The sequence below is a fragment of the Sceloporus undulatus genome, chromosome 5 (assembly GCF_019175285.1).
Source record: "Sceloporus undulatus isolate JIND9_A2432 ecotype Alabama chromosome 5, SceUnd_v1.1, whole genome shotgun sequence".
Taxonomy (NCBI): Eukaryota; Metazoa; Chordata; class Lepidosauria; order Squamata; family Phrynosomatidae; genus Sceloporus; species Sceloporus undulatus.
This window is the reverse complement of record NC_056526.1, coordinates 3,029,266-3,045,829: the sequence shown is the minus strand read 5'-3', so window position 1 is coordinate 3,045,829 and position 16,564 is coordinate 3,029,266. Positions and strand designations below refer to the sequence as shown.

Sequence of the window (16,564 nt, the reverse complement as noted above, 5' to 3'; positions counted from 1 at the left end):
AAAACAGGGACCTTTCCCAAACTCCACGCTAATCTGAAAGAGGATCCATCCAAGGAAACCTCAGCTGTTCTGTGTGTGTGTGGATGGGGAAGAGGGTCCCGTCCAGGCTGGAGGGGATGCTGGGTCTTGTAGTACCTAGTCCCAAAGTCCTCCTGGAGGGTCCCAGCATCCTCTGTGCGAAAGAGAGGGAGAAGAAGACATGGGGAGATGTCGCCCCCCTCATCCACAGCAGAGAGAGAAGGCTTTTTCCTGGAGCAAGAGGGACTGAGAAGGCAAGTTCTCTCTGCAGCCAATGGCAGGCGGCGGGGCCGGCGGGGCTGGGCCTCCCACCCGGGGCTCCCCGCCGCCTGGCTCCCGGGGCAGCAGCTGCTCCGAAGGCGGGGGGAGAGAGAGGCATTCCTGGGAGGCCTTCGCTCTGACGAAGAGCCCGGCGCCTAAAAGCAGCCGCCTCCGCCGAGCCTCCGCCAAAGGAGCCTCGTCCCAGAGAAGAGCAGCAGCAGCAGCAGCAGCCCCGGAGCCAGGCCCTCAGGTCTCGCTCGCCCGGACTCCCCTCGGGACCCCCTTCGGCTCCTTCCCGGGGCTCCCGGCAGGAAGGAGGCACAGCACAGCCCGGCACCTGCGGCGGAGGCGGAGGCTGCCCCGGACTCCGCTCCCCTTCTTCCTCTCTCGCCTTCCTCTTCTTTCCCTTCCTGCTCCTTCCTTCTCCCGTCCCTTCTCCTTCTTCCTCTTCACTTTCTTCTCCTCCCTCCTCCTCTTTTCTTCTTCTGTCTTCCCCTTCTTTCTCTTCTCTCCCTTCTTCTTCCTCTTTACTTTCTTCCTCCTCCTTTTTCCTTCTTCTTCTCTCTCTTCCTCCTCTTTCCACTTCTTCCTCTTTCCTCCCTTCGCCTTCTTCCTCTTCCTTCTTCCTTTTCACTTTTTTCTTTCCATCCTCTTTTCCTTCTTCTTCATTTCCTCCTTCATTTTCTCCTTCTTCCTCTTCTGCTTCATCATCTTCTTCCTCCTTCCTTCTCCTCCCTCCTTCTCCATATTCTTCTTCCTCCTTCTCTTCCTCCTTCTTCATTTTCTTCCTCTTCACTTTCTTCTTCTTCCTTCTTCTTCCTCCTCCCTGCTCTTCCTTCCTCCTCCTTTCCTGGTTCCTTCCTCCTCTTCCTGGGCAGCCTTGGGCCTCCTTCCTTCCCCAGAAGCGGTCCCTAGGTCCCTTCCATCCTTCCTGCTCCCTCCATTTGGTGCTCCTTCTCCCCTGACAGTTCTCCATCCCTCTCTCCTCAGGATGAACAGCAACAGCTACTACGACCAGGCGCCCCCTCCGTCCCAGAGCTACTACTCGGGCGAGGAGGCTGAGGAGATGCCGGCCACCGAGAAGGACCTGGCTGAGGATGCTCCCTGGAAGAAGATCCAGCAGAACACCTTCACCCGATGGTGCAATGAGCATCTCAAGTGCGTCCACAAGCGCATCGGGGACCTCCAGAAGGACCTGAGCGATGGGCTCAAGCTCATTGCCCTCCTGGAGGTCCTCAGCCAGAAGAAGATGTACCGCAAGTACCACGCCAGGCCCAACTTCCGGCAGATGAAGCTGGAGAACGTCTCGGTGGCCCTTGAGTTCCTCGACCGGGAGCACATCAAGCTGGTCTCCATTGGTGAGTGGCCTCCTGGGCCTCGGAGGCACTCCTTGCACTGTGCCAATGCAGCTTCGTTTTGTTCCCTTTGGGTGCCACCGTCCTCCTCCTACTTTGGGCCTCAGGTGTCTCACAAAGCACACTCTGGAAAGAAAACAACAACAGTGTGGCTTTAGTTAGAGATGGGTACATGAAAGACAACGTTACATGCGCAGATAAGGCAACAAAGTGAATCTCAACAGGGAGAAATGTAAGGAGGCCCTACACTTAGGGTGAAAAAATGAAATACATAGGTATAGGATGGGGCACACATGGCTTAAGGAGACTTATACGTGTGAAAGGGATCTAGGAGTGCTAGTGGACCACAAATTGAACATGAGTCAACAGCATGATGCGGCAGCTAAAAAGGCCAGTGCTCTTCTAGGCTGCATCAATATAATGTCTAGATTGAGAGAAGTAATAATCCCACTCTGTTCTGCTTTGGCCAGGCCTCACCTGGAACAGTACTGGAGGAGAAGCCCATTGCTCTAGTGTGATATGAAATATTGCTTGGTGTTACTTGTCTGTGTATTAGTGATATGGTTTGCTATTGTTGTTATGTGCCTTCAAGTCATTTCTGACTTATGGAGACCCTAAGGCAAACCTATCATAGGGTTTTTGGGGATGTTTCTTCAGAAACATGCCATTGCCATCCTCTGAGGATGAGAGAGTGTGACTTGCCCAAAGTCACTCAGTGGGTTTCCATGACTGAACTGGAACTGTGTCCTAGTCCAACACCAAACCATTACACCATTCTGGTCTATGCTGCAATGATTCACAAACATCTTCTAGATCTTTTAGACTTCTGCTCCCAGAATTTCTGGCTGTTGCCCAAGCTGACAAAGGCTTCTGGGAGTTGAAGTCCTAAACAACTCCTCCAACCTCCAAGGAAGGAGTGTGTTCCACTGTCGGAACAGCCCTTACTGTCCCTAAGTTCCTCCTAATGTTGAGCTGGGATCTCTTTTCCTGGAGCTTGCATCCATTGCTCCCTCCTGAATATGACACCCCTTCAAATATTTAAACAAGGCTATCATATTACCTTTTAACCTTCTCTTCTCCAGGCTAAACATACCCAGCTCCCAATTAGTCTCTCCTCATAGAACTTCATGGTTTTCAGACCCTTCACCATTTTTGGTCACCCTCCTCTAGACACGCTCCAGCTTTTCAACATCCTTTTTGAATTATGCTTCCCAGAACTGGACACAGGATTATTCCAGGAGAGGCCTGACCAAAGCAGAATAGAGTGGCACTATTACTTCCCTCAATTCTAGGTCCAGCCTAGAATCACGTTGGCCTTTTTAGCTGCTGCATCACACTTTTGACTCATGCTTGACTTCTGGTTTACTATGACTCCTAGTTCCCTTTCACATTTAGTCTTGTTCTCGTACATGTGGCTGTCTGTCAGCCTCACACAGATTCTGATGGCTGTGCATTTTCAGCAGAGGAAGGGTGAATGGATGTGAATAGATGCCAATTTGTGCAGGAAAATGAAGACAATTAAGCACCAACAAGAACAGGCAAAAATCCACAGCAGTTCCAAGAACAGGGGCTTTGTCTTTTGCCCCCAACTGATCTCAGCCTTGCCCCCAGCCCCTACTCCCTATAGGAGGCAAGGAGCAGATGGTTGTTTGTGTATGTGCTTGCTAGAGGAGATGGTCTGTGTATCTGAACTTTTGTATCAATTTCATACCACTTTAACTCTCTTGGCTCCATTCTGGGATTTGTAGTTTGGCCCCAGGCTTAGAACACCTCACTAGGGCATTTCTGAACAGCTTGGTTATATCAGTCTGATATCCCTTTAACTGTTCTAGCCCCATCCTGAGGAATCTGGGGATCTGTAGTTTGGACAAGGGCTTTGAATCCTTTTGGGGTGGCCTGTGTGCTGCATGGTTATATATCGGTGTAAAGCATTTTTAACTGCTTTATGGACTCTGGGGATTTGTAGTTTGCTCAGAATGCTCTGCTAGGCAGAATGCTGTCTATATTGCTTGGTTATATCATTTTCATATTGCTTTAATTGCCATAGCACCATCCTCTGGAATTCTGGGATTTGTAGTTTGGTCAGAATGCTCTGCTAGGATGCCTCTATATTGCTCGGTTATATTGTGTTCATATTGCTTCAGTCTGATGGAGTGCTGGGGTTTGTAGTTTGGTCAGGGTTTAGAATGCCCTGTTAGAGAGCTCTAGTCCTTCCCCCTGAACTACAATTCTCAAGGTACCAGAGCTCTCTGACAGAGAAGTCTAAATGTCTCACACGTTATTTCTGCAGTGTGCTTTGGAGCTGTGTTTCCTTAATCTCTTGTGAGCTGCCTGGAGTCCCAAACTGACCGACTCTGTGAAGGATAGTTTCTGGAGTTTTGCAGGAACACAAATGCCCTCGAAAGCAAGAGGCGGTTCGGCGTCCGCCAAGAATTTGTGCCAACGAGTGGGAACCTTTTATGGTTCCTTGCTATGCGTGTTCACCTTATCTGTGCATATAAGCTGTGTGCATTTCAGGCATTCCAGTTTAGTGTCTATAGCGTTATTGCACCCTGTGGGCAGGTAACATGGCTTAAAACCATATTTCCAGACTCTTACGCTCAGTTACCCTGATATGTCCTTTGTCTTCCAAAACCTAAGGCTTTCCCTCCCTCTACACTTTCCTCTCACAAGAGTCCTGTAAGGTAGGCCAGAGATGGGCCAAAGATCTCAGCCATTGAGCTTCATACCTCATTGGGGCCCTGGGTGAGGATCTCTGTAGTCTTAGACCAGTGCTCTAACTACTATGCCACACTGGCTTTCATGAGTCCTGCAGAATAATTGTGGATACAGTTGGCTTTCGTGGGTGAGATCTCCCCATCTCCACCCCAAATCACTGCTATATAGATTGAGTCTCCCTTATGCGGAATCCAAAATATTCCAAAACCCAAAACGTTTTTCATGGGTGGCTGAGACACTGATAATTCAGTGGACACACATTTTGTTTCATGCACAAAACTATTAAAAATATAGTATAAAATTATGGTATATGGTATAAAATTACCTACAGGCTATGTGTCTAAAGTGTATATGAAACATGAATGAAGTTTGTGTTTAGACTTGAGCCCTGTCTCCAAGATATGTACCTATATGCAAATACAGGTATCCCAGAATACAAAACAAATTCAAAATCCAAAACACTTCTGGTCCCAAACATTTCGGATAAGGAAAACTCAACATGTACTTTTTCTTGGCTCTTGTAGGATGCAGTCTTCCCAGGTTACATAGAGCTTTTCAGCTCAACAGTGGGAACACCCACAATAAGCAGATTTGTTGTTGTTGTTGTGTGTTTCCAACTTATGGCGACCCTAAGGTCATGAGGCAAGGTTTGTTCAGAGGAGGGTTGCCATTCTTCTCCCATGAGGCTGAGAGAGTGTGACTTACTCAAGGTCACCCAGTGCGTTTCACGGCTGAGCAGGGAATCAAACCCTGGTCTCCATAGTCATAGTTCAACACCCAAACCACTGTGTCACGCTGGTGCTCAGTGAGCAGATTGCTGATCCGTATTTGAGTTGGCGTCTTTATTTTCAGTTCCTATCCTCCTATCTCCCAGCAGAATTTCCTATGGACCTCCTGTCTTCCCAGGACAAATGGCAAATTCTTCTTGGACTCTAAGCTCTTGTGGCACATCAGCTTTCCCAGTTACACAGAACACTTTCGGGGTTGAAATGCATTACATGGTTATATGCCAACAGCTGTTGCATGCTTGGCCCCTGAGAGCTCCGGCTTCAAAATAGCTTCTCTTTTTGGAGCAACTTCAGATGGGATGCCAGTTCGCTGGCTGCAGAGAGCGCCTCTGGTTTCAGCTGGGCTTAATGTGTTTGGAGTATGCTGCAGCACAGAAAGAGGAGGAGGGACAATGTAGGAAAGTGTAATACAGGTTGAGTCTCCCTTATCCAGAATCCAAAATCAGAAATATTCCCAAATCCAGAATTGCCCACATGGGTGGCTGAGAGAGCGACACCTTTGCTTTCAAACAGTTCAGTGAACACAAACTTTGTTTCATGCACAGAACTATTTAAAATATTGTGAAGTCGAAGGCTTTCATGGCCAACATCCATACTTTTTTGTGGGTCTTTTGGGCTCTGTGGCCATGTTCTAGAAGAGTTTATTTCTGACGTTTTGGTGGCATCTGTGACTGGCATCTTCTGAAGTCAGGAATAAACTTTTCTAGAACAAGGCCACATAGAACAAAAAACCCTCAAAAAACTATGTGAAGTATTGTTTTACCTTCACCCTTTGTTTCTTCAAGTTGTTTCTGACTTACTATTATGTTTATTATGATCAACCCAAAGGTCATCATTTGGTTTTCTTGGCGAATTTGTTCAGAGTGGGTTTGGCATTGCCATACTTTGAGGACAACACATTTTCTCTTCGTTTCAACTTCAGTTGCCTTTTTGCTCCATTTGAACAATTGTGTTGTTGTTTGTTGTTGTTGTTGGTGTGTGCCTCCAAATGATTTCCAATTTATGGCAGTCCTAAGGTGACCCAATCAGGGGGTTTTCTTGGCAATATGTGTTCAGAGAAGGTTTGCCATTGGCTTCTTCTGAGGCTGAGAGAGTGTGGCCTGCCTAAGTTCTCCCATGGCTGAGCCAGGATTCGAACCCTGACCTCCAGAGTCATAGTCCAACGCTCTAGCGACTATACCACATTGGGTCTCGGCTATTGGTCAAATGAGGCCCAGTGGACATGGGACTTTCTCTTGCCTGACCTTTATTGCAAGGGAATGTCAATGGGATGTTCTCCTTCTGAGTTTCCTTAGGCTCCAGGCTCGTGTGTGTGTGTGTGTGTGTGTGTGTGTGTGTGTGTATGCAGGTTGAGACTCCTTTATCTGAAATGCTTGGGACCAGAAGTGGTTTGGATTTTGGAATATTTACATATGCATAATGAGATGTCTTGGAGATGGGACCCAAGTCTAAACCTTAAATGCATTTCTTTTTCATATACACATTACAGTGTAGTGTTTCATGCACACCTTATATACAAAAGGTGAAGGTAAAACAATAGTTTACATGGTTATGTACACAAAACAAAGTCTGCATACAGTACATTGAACCGTTTGAAAGCAAAGGTAACTGGATTCAATGTTTCATATACACATTACAATGAGCGCTTGATATCCGCTAGGACCCCTGCGGATATCAGCATTTGTGGATGCTCAAGTCCCATTGTATACAGTGTAGTAAAATAGTGACCCCTACATAAAGCAGCAAAATCAAGTTTACTATTTGGAATATATATATATATATATATATATATTTCAAGCCATGGATGCTTAAATCTGTGGATAAGAAATCCGTGGATAAGGAATCCATGGATAAAGAGGGCTAACTGTATACATATAGCCGGAAGGTAATTATATACATTGTATTTTTAATCATTGTTGCATAAAACAAACCTGAACCCTTGGAAAGCAAAGGTGTCTGCAGCCACCATGTGGACTGTTTTGGATTTTGGATTTTGGAGTATTTCAGATTTCGGACTTCTGGGTGAGGGATATTCTTGTAGATAGATAGTAAGTAAGTAAAGAAAAAGTAGTTCTCTGCCCCAAAGCCCTTGCAATCTGAATGCAGATAAGAGGGAGAAAACAGTAAGTAGAGAGGGAGAGAGAAGGCAAGGCTGCAAAACAGGGAGAAACACGAAGTGAGAGTCAGGAGGGGAATAGGTCATGCGTGTCACTGTGCGCCAAAACCATCCAAATCCAGCAGCCTGAATAAATAGTCGGAAGAATAATGAAGTTGGAGTGCAGATTGCGTCCTCCTTCATGGGTTTATTTGGCTTGGCTTCTGCTCCGGCTTTTGGCTCCAGCTAGGGATGAGTTGCTCAGCCGAGCGCAAAAAAGAGTAAGAGTCTCTGCCCTGCAAACATGAAGCCTTGCAGTTTAGATCCAGCATGGGCTGCTGCTGGTGGACTACGACTCTGGAGACCAGGGTTCGAATCCCTGCTTGGTCATTGAAACCCAGTTGATGACCTTGGACGAGTCACACTCTCTTACCATTCCTCCTCTTAGTATCTTTAAAGTACAAGTTGAGTCTTCCCTATCCAGAATTCTGAAATACAGTCGGCCCTCCACATTTGCGGCTTTGACTTTTGCGGCTTTGATTACTTGTGGATTTTTTAAATTGATTATCTGTTTATTTCAACTTTTACATTAATAATTTGATTTTATTTACATTCGTAATTTGATCTGATTTGATTTGATTAATATGTTCTCTAGGAATTTCTAGGTCCTTCGGCACAACTCTGTTGGAGGTTGACCATAGAGTTGCACTGGATGACTTGGAGATTACTAGAGGAAACACTTCTCTAGGCATTTGTAGGTCCTCCAGCAAGATTCTATGGCCAACTTCTGGTAGATGTTAACCATAGAGTTGCGCTGGAGGACCTGGAGATTCCTAGAGAGGTTTCTTTCAGGTAAAAACATAAGCGCTTTTTTGTTTGTGGTTTTTCCACTTTTCCCTAACTGCAGTGAATGTGGAGGGCCAACTGTACTCCAAAGCCCAAAATTGTCCCCATGGCTGGCTGAGACAGTGACATGTTTGTTTTCTGATGGTTCAGTATACACTAACTTTCTGTCATGCAGAACATTATTTAAAATATTATGCATAAAATGAACTTCAGGCTATGTGTATAAGGTCTATACATAAATGAATGCCATGTTTAAACTTGGGTCCCATCTCCAAAATATCTTCTTATATGTATGTGCAAATATTCCTAAATCCGAAAACTCCGAAATGCAAAGGTTTCTGATCTGAAGCATTTATAGAAGGGAGACTCGACCTGTACAGTCTGCTTTATTGCAATTGCAAACCTTTTCCTACCCACTAGATCAAGTGCCTTTGGAACAAGGCAGAATCATCCTCTGCAAGACCGTTTTTTGCAAGGGTTCCAAAAGTTAACTTTCTTCTCTTCTAAATATGTGTGCCACCCGTTGGCACTGCATGCTGCTCAGGCGAAGGGTGAGAGTGAAGCAATTGTGCCAACATGTAGGCAGTGCTACCGCCTCTGCCCCCTCCTCGCCATTCAAGTGTGGGAATTTCTCCTCTGGTGGAAGCAGATTAGAGTGCAGCACATAGAGACATTGGACAGCTGGGGCAATGGTCAACAACAAACTAATTCGGCATGGCCGGTGGCGGGTGCTTTTGCCCATGGCTGCCAAGAGGTGAGAGTTTCTTTTCAAGTTGCTAATGGCTGTTCCAGCACCATGCCAATATCCTGCATTGGTACTAGGGGTGCATCTACACTGCAGAAATAATGCAGTTTGGTGAGGCCCCAGCATGCTTTGGCATAATGATGTGGTTTATTTCTCCAAACTACAAACTCAGAATTCCATTGAGCCATGGCAGTTAAAGCGGTGTCAAACTGCATTAATTCTGCAGTGCAGATGCAGCCCAAGACATTACACTGGCTCTCTTGTTATATATCCAAGTCAACTGTATTTAATGGACTCTGGGACCACATTCAGTTTTTTGGTCTTGGGAGAGAAACATAACTTAATAGACTTTTCTCCAATTTCTTAGGCCTGGTTCTTCCAAGGCAAAGAGACCTTGAACCAAAAACGAAACAGCAATCGTCTTTGATAAACTGCCAAATGGGAGATTTTTTTTTTTCCAATGTGTTCTAAAACTTAAGAGCTTGCAAATATTTTCAGTGCCTTGCTTGAGAAACTCAGTTTTGGTGGATTCTTTTCAGAATCTGGAGTCAATTCATGATACAGCTATAAATACAAGGTCATTAGCCTGCCAATTTTTTTTTTTACACTTTTCCAGTATGGAAGGAAGGAAGGAAGGAAGCAGGAAGCAGGCAGGCAGGCAGGCAAAGAAGGAAGAAAGGAAAGCAGGAAGGAAGCAGACAGGGAAAGAAAGAAGGAAGGAAGGAAGCAAGGAAAGAGGCAGGCAGGGAAGGCAAGAAAGGAAGGAAAGAAGGCAGCAAGTAAGAAAGCAAGCAAGGGGAGCCCTGAAAGTGGGCCTTCCCTGGGGTGCCTTGTAAATCTTCTCTGGCACAGCTTCTTCCTCCCCCTTGTAAGTGGGGTGAACTGACGCAGCTGGTGCAGCCCAGGGGAGGAGAGATGGAGGGGGCCAAGGCCCTTTAAGAGCCCAGATGTTGAACAGTGCAGCAGCTGGAAGGAGCAACAGAAACAATCTGGAAGGGATTTGGGCCCCGTGGGATGTAGGGCTGCGGAGGGGTTTGGGCAAAAGAGAGATGGTTTAGGGGGGAAACAAAAAAGGGGGAAGAGCACAAGGCGAGGCCTTTTCCTCTATTCCATTGGTTCCCAAACTTTGGTCCTCCAGGTGTTTTGGACTTCAGCTCCCAGAAGCCCCAGGCAGCTTGACCAACAGTCAGGCATTCTGGGAGCTGAAGCCCAAAATATCTGAAGAACCAAAGGTTGGAAACCTGAAAACTGTTTTTAAGATCAGAGTGGGCATAGTTCAATCTTGGCATTTTCAAGCACTATCTGTACATTGAGACTTTGCTGGGGAAAATTGGTTTGTGCAAAGAAAGCATGGTTTTCCTGCTCAGGAAAGGTGCTTGGAGGCAGATGATGCGTTCTTGTGTGCCTTTCAGTTGTTTCTGACTGATGGCAAGCCTGTCATTAGGTTTTCTTGGCAAGATTTGTTCAGAAGAGGTTTGCCACTGCTTTCCTCTAAGGCTGAGAGAGTGTAACTTGTCCAAGATGACCCAGTGGTTTTCCACTCTGGTCTCCAGAGTTGTATTGCAACACTCAAACCGTTACGCCATGCTCGCTCCCAGATGAAGTGTGCTTTTGTGCAAAACACACCAATTCCCATGTTGCTTTATTGTACAGCAAACAAAGGCAGGAAAACTACATGAATTAAGAGAAATTGAGTAAGCTAAAATAAATGTGATACATAGATGCATTTTCTGCAGAAGAATCTGTAGGTAAAATTGAGCATAGATTTGTGAAGAATTTATGATGATAATGGGTCAAATATAGAGATTTGGAGTCACAAGTTATATTAATCAAAACTGCAAATAATCAGATCCGCAAAAGCCAAAGCCGCAAATGTGGAGGATCAACTGTAGTCATTGTGGGGTAAACATGGGCTTAATGTACAAGTCTGGTTGTTGAGGCATGCATCTCTCAGTAAATCCTGTTGTGGAAGGAAAAAATGGGTCCATAGTAGTCAATAAATGCAAACATTAGGCTTAAATGATAGCCTCTTGATTGGGAGACTGAAAAAAAGAATGGCAGTTATATAGCTTGTATTTATATATATTTATATAGTTGTATAGCTCAGAAATAATCTTTCCTGCCATCCTGAAAAGAGGGGCTGAAGAAAGAAACCCATTTTTAATAAGTTCCGTTCTGTGTGTGTGTGCACATTTGTGCAATGAAAAACCACCTTTTCCAAGAGTTAAGCTGCTTGGCAAAAGTACGGGGTATATATAGAAAGAGGGGAGTTGGATTTGCTGTGAGAGATTCCAGGGATGCCACAGCTCCCCAGCAAAGCCTTTTGTGTTTCATTGTCTATCTTTGGGCATAGATTCCTCTCCTGGCAACAGAGGAGGGTGATAGTATTGCCTCCACATCCCCATTAAGCCAAGAGGCTGACCCAAGAATAGGAAAGCCCCTTCCTCCAGCTTCTATTTTCCTTGGCGCTCTCTCTCTCTCTCTCTCTCTCTCTATATATATATATATATATGCTCAGCATCTGTAGTTGTGTAATTACAAATGATTGTACTTTGTTGTTGTTTCCAACTCTAAGACGAACCTATCAGAAGGTTTTCTTGGCAAGTTTCTTTGGAGGGTGTTTGCCATTGCCATCCTCTGTGGCTGAGAGAGTGTGACTCTGTAGACCTCTGTGGAAGGGGTCTGGCATTTTTGTATGATGCAGAATCTTTGCATTCAGTTCAAGCCCAGTTATTGTGATTGTATTATTATTATATTCATTTATATCTCGCCTTTCTCCCAAAATAGAGACTCAAGGCAGGGCCATTTGTGTATGTGAAGCTGTTGCACACTCACATTGCGCTTGCCAATACCTATGTGCATGCATATCAATTATGCATTCAGGTGTGCCTTCGTTCCTGCAATTTTCCTGTGCCACACAAGATTTGCACTCAGTTCAAGCACAGTTATTACAGAAGTATTGTTATTATTATATTTATTTATATCCCACCTTTCTCCCAAAATGGAAACTCAAGGCAATACCATTTGTGCATGTGAAGCTATTGCACACTCACATTGTGCAAGTCGATACCTGTGTGCGTGCAAGACAGTTATTCATTCAGGTGTGCTTTCACTTCTGCAACTTTCCCGTGCCACACAGGATTTGTGCAACACAATCAATGTGTGACACCGCAAAGGGAGATTTGCGCTACAAAACAGTTGTGTTCATTTTAAGGCTTGCAAGTAGAGTTGGGCAGGTGGTGGCATTGCGCATACAGGCACACATTGGATTGTGTGTTCAGTTGTACCTTCAGCTGCACATTTGATTGTGGTGCAGCGTTGCCATTCCCCACAGGGGTTGCATAGTTCAGTCCATGCATTGCTCCCCATGCAGAACTTTGTGCCGTGCAACCATGGTGCATAATGCATCCAATAATGACAGTTTCCCTTGAGGGGTCAGGTGCTTGCTGTGTCAGGACTGTCCCTAAATTGGGACTGGATCTCTTTGTTTTGGTGCATGTTGCAACACTTCCCTATGTTCAGGAAGTCATGGGTGGGTGGGACGCTGGCATTTCCAGGAACCACAGATTGTAAGGAGCAGAGAAGGTGTCAGGATGGAGGAACAGCAGTTCTGGAAAAACAACAGCAACCAGTTGGCAACTTTGTGTGAAGGTTCTGGGCACTTGACCAGAACAGGAACCAGCCCCCTGATCCCCTTGCAAAGAAGGCAAGGCTGCTATTTTGGGGACAGAGGAGTGAGAGGATATCAAGTGTTGGGAGAGAGGACAGGACAGTTCCGCTTGGGAGGCCTCTCCATGGAACGTGGGAAAGCGGAGCATCTTTGCAAAGGTGGCGGGGAAGGGGAAGGAGAGTTTCTTTGTCTACTAATGTGTCCCAAAACAGAACAACACATTTTCCCTCTTCCTCTGCTGTTTCAACTTCAGTTGCCTTTTCTCTCCATGTGCTCTTAGAACAAGTAGTATTTGCGATTGGCAAATACTAGTTGCCAAGTTGGTGCAAGTTAGAGTCAGCCCTCCATATCCATGGATTCTTTTTTGTCCATGGATTCAAGCATCCACAGTTGAAAATAGTTTTAAAATATATCAACTTCAAAAAGCAAACCTTGCTTTTGCCATTTTATACAAAGGGCACAAACTTACTGTGCCATTGTATTTAATGGGACTTGAGCATCCGTGGATTTCGGTATCCAAGGGGGGTCCTAGAACCAAACCCCTGCGCAGATCAAGGGCCCACTGCAATTTGTTTGTTTATAGAATTTCTACTCTGCTCTGATGCTTAGGAAGGAGATCAAATTGGCTCACATATCGTTAATGACATAGCCTTTAACTGTCCCAGTTTGGCAGCGATGGTAATCCTCTGCCATCCTACTCTTCCAGCTGCTTTTTAAATGTCCCAGTTTCTCTCTCCATCTCCTGCTTTCTCTCCTTTTCCTCAGCTTTCTGCAGTTGAACTGAGTTCAAAGGACAGAAATAGTTTGCACTTAGTTAACTCAGGATATATCTACAGTGGAAATAATGCAGGTTGATACCCCTTTAAGTGCTGTAGCTCCATCCTTGGAATCCTGGGATTTGTAGTTTTGCAAAGTTTTTAAGCCCTCATTGCCAAAGAGTGCTGGTGCCTCACAAAAGTACACACCCTAGGGACACAATTTGGGAGAAGTCTGAACTTTTTGAGAAAAGTGACCCTGGATGGATTGCAACAGGGGTAGGCAACCTTTTTGAGCCGGGGGCCGGGTTGCTGTCCCTCAGAAAACTGGGGGGCCAAAGCCAAAAAATAAATAATTAAATAATTTGTTTAAAAAATTAAATATATAAATAAACCAGGACAAATGTAGGACAAAATTTTCAAGTGGAAGACACTTTTTTAAAAAAAAAATGGAGGACACGCGAAAAAATTTGCTGATTTTTTAAAAAATGTTAATATAAATGCATGTTTTTGAGGCTTCTATAGACAATTGCCCCCCAAAGGTCCCGGCGGCAATCGGCGGCAGGACCGGGCTGGGGCCGGTCCCAAGGCCTCGCCGGGCCGCATCCGGCCCGCGGGCCGCAGGTTGCCTACCCCTGGATTGCAAGGTAGCAAATCATGTTTCCTTTGTGTCAGCAAATTTTGGAAATGTTACATTTAATTAATATATAGGTGCATCTACGCTGTAGAAATAATGCAGTTTGACACCATGTTAAGTGCTGTAGCACCATCCTATGGAATCCCGGAATTTGTAGTTTTGCAAGGTCTTTCACTTTCTCTGCAAATAGTGCTGGGCCCCCACCAAACTACAAATCCCAGGATTTTGTGGGATGGAGCCAGGGTAGATAAAGTGGTGTCAAACTGCATTATTTCTGTAGTGTAGATGCACCCTTGGAGGCAGAATTCCCTGTTAGCTCAGGCAAAAGCACTCTGCTGCTGCAGCCTCTGCTAGATTTCTTGTTCTTCCTTTTGCTGTCTGGACCACATTGAAATGTTGCTTGGCCACATGGTCCTGGTTTCCAGCTGTGAAATGCTGGCTGGTATGTAATGATAATAATAACAATAACCACAGACTAACTTGACAAGCCATCTGAATTGAAACCACCCTGGATAAGATCACAAGGAGCCCAGTTGTAAAAAGTGACAAGTACTGTACTTGGAATGGCGCACTTGATCCCACGATGTTCCTCTGGTTCTCTGATTTATGGAAAGAATCTGAATGACTGATAGTCAAAAATTTCACTCACTAACATCTGGTAGACTGTAAATCTGAGAATAACACCAACAAGAAAAGTAAGAGGTGCTCTGGGAGCAATTCCTAACAGTTGGACAAAACATCAGAATGAAGTTGCTTTGGATAGGATCCCAACAGCAAAATTGCAAACACTACTTGCAACTGGCTGCATTATCCAGCAGTGATACATATCTCACTGATTCCTAGATACTGGATAGAATCTGAACTGTCGATGGTCTGTAACTCCGGATATGACTATGTGGTAGACCATGAAACCCATTTGTATCTCCTCCTGGCATCTCCTCCTCCTCTTCTTCATCCTCTTCCTAGAGTCCAAGAATTCCAAGGAATCTGATCCTGGTTACTTGGATTTGGATCAGTAGATCACTGACTGAGTCTCTCTTATCCAAAATCCTCAGGACCAGAAATATTTTGGATTTTTTGGGGGGATTTTTTAAATATTGATATATCTTGCAGATGGGACCCAAGTCTAAATGTGAAATTCATGTAGGTTTCGTAGATGCCTTAAATGCATCGCCTGAAGGTAATTTTGTACACAATATTTTTAAACAGTTTTTAACAGCCTTTCCCACTTAAGTTGATCTGTTGTTTTAATTCAGTGGTTTCCAAACTTTGGTCCTGGAGATGTTACTATGCCATTGTATATAATGGCACTTGTTTGGTATCTATGAGAGGTCCTGGAACCAAACCCCAGCAGATACCAAAGTCCACTATCATCATCATCATCATCATCATCATCATCATCATCATCATCCCCATTGTACATAATAGGACTTGATTTTGGTCTCCACCGGAGTGGGTGTATCCTGGAACCAAACCCCAGTGGATACCAAGGGCCACTATAATACGACTACTACTATTACTACTACTAATAGAAATAACCCATTGTACTTAATGGGACTTGATTTTAGTATCCATGGCAGGGTCCTGGAACCACCACTTGATGATACCCAGTGGATATCAAGGATTCACTGTAATAATAATAATATCCTATTGTATATAATAATAATAAATAAATAATAAAAATTTTATTTATACCCCGCATCCATGGCTTTTGGTATCCATGGGGTGGTGGTGGTCCTGGAACCAAACTGCAGCGGGTACCAAGGGCCCAATGTAATTGTAACCAGAGAAACTCCCTGCCAGGTTATAACCTGGTTTGATGTGTAATGGCTTGGGGTGTGTGTGTGTGTGTGTGTGTGTGTGAAGGAAAGTGGCATGAAAGATCCTGGTGTGGGGAGGAGGTGGACCAGGGGACCTCTGGAAACCCTCTCTACCAGGGCTGTGATTTTGGCTCTTTCCCAGCTGCCTGCAATTGATCCTGGCAAGATGTGATGCATGTAAAGAATTTGCTCCTCTATTCTTGATTTATGGGAGTGAAGGAAAGGCAGAACCCAGGCCTGGGTTATTCATGGTGCCCTTGGGCTAGGCTGGGCAGCTGCAAAGCCAGAGAGTGAGAAGAGGTCTGGTGTGTGTTTGTGCGGGGGAGGCAAACATTCCCAGATTAATCCTGCTGTCTTCCATCTCAACTGGTTAAGCTTGGACTCTGCTTCCAGAGACAGCTGCTGTGAGCAGCTGAGGACCATTCCGAAATTTCTGGCCTCCTAAATCTTGTGCACAATTTAAAGTGTTGATTTTTAACCTTTTTAAAAAGGGGACTGCAACTCCCAGAATCCCCTAGGCTGAAACATAGCTACTAGTTGAATGTACAGTAGTATCTAAGTTGAATCTTGCAATGGACCTTCCATTTTGGAAGTGAAAACAAATTGCTTTGGGAAGTGGTGGAATCTTCTCCTATAGAGATTTTGAAGCTGAGCCTGAATATTCACTTCTGATCTTGGGCAGGTTACTTGTTGGCACTCAAATTCCCATCATCCCCTGGCCAGCAGCCAAGAAATGTCAGAAGCAAGGCAGGCAGAAAAAGTAGATCCTCCATTTTTGGAAAAATAAAATCTGGTTGTAAACCTCAAACCATCTCCATCTTGAGCAAACCATGCCAGGCTCTATTAACTGTGGAAA

At 45.0% G+C, this 16,564-nt stretch overlaps 1 protein-coding gene across 1 annotated transcript in view; it reads left to right on the top strand.

Moving 5' to 3' along the window:
- Window positions 1–384: 384 nt before the first annotated feature.
- Window positions 385–16,564, top strand: part of FLNC (filamin C) — an 88,508-nt gene continuing 72,328 nt past the window's right edge. Inside the window, exons 1-2 of the mRNA XM_042467794.1 lie at window positions 385–529; window positions 1,270–1,637. Of these exons, the coding sequence (XP_042323728.1) occupies window positions 1,271–1,637 (367 nt within the window). The 5' untranslated portion in view covers window positions 385–529; window position 1,270. The remainder of the gene's footprint in view (window positions 530–1,269; window positions 1,638–16,564) is intronic.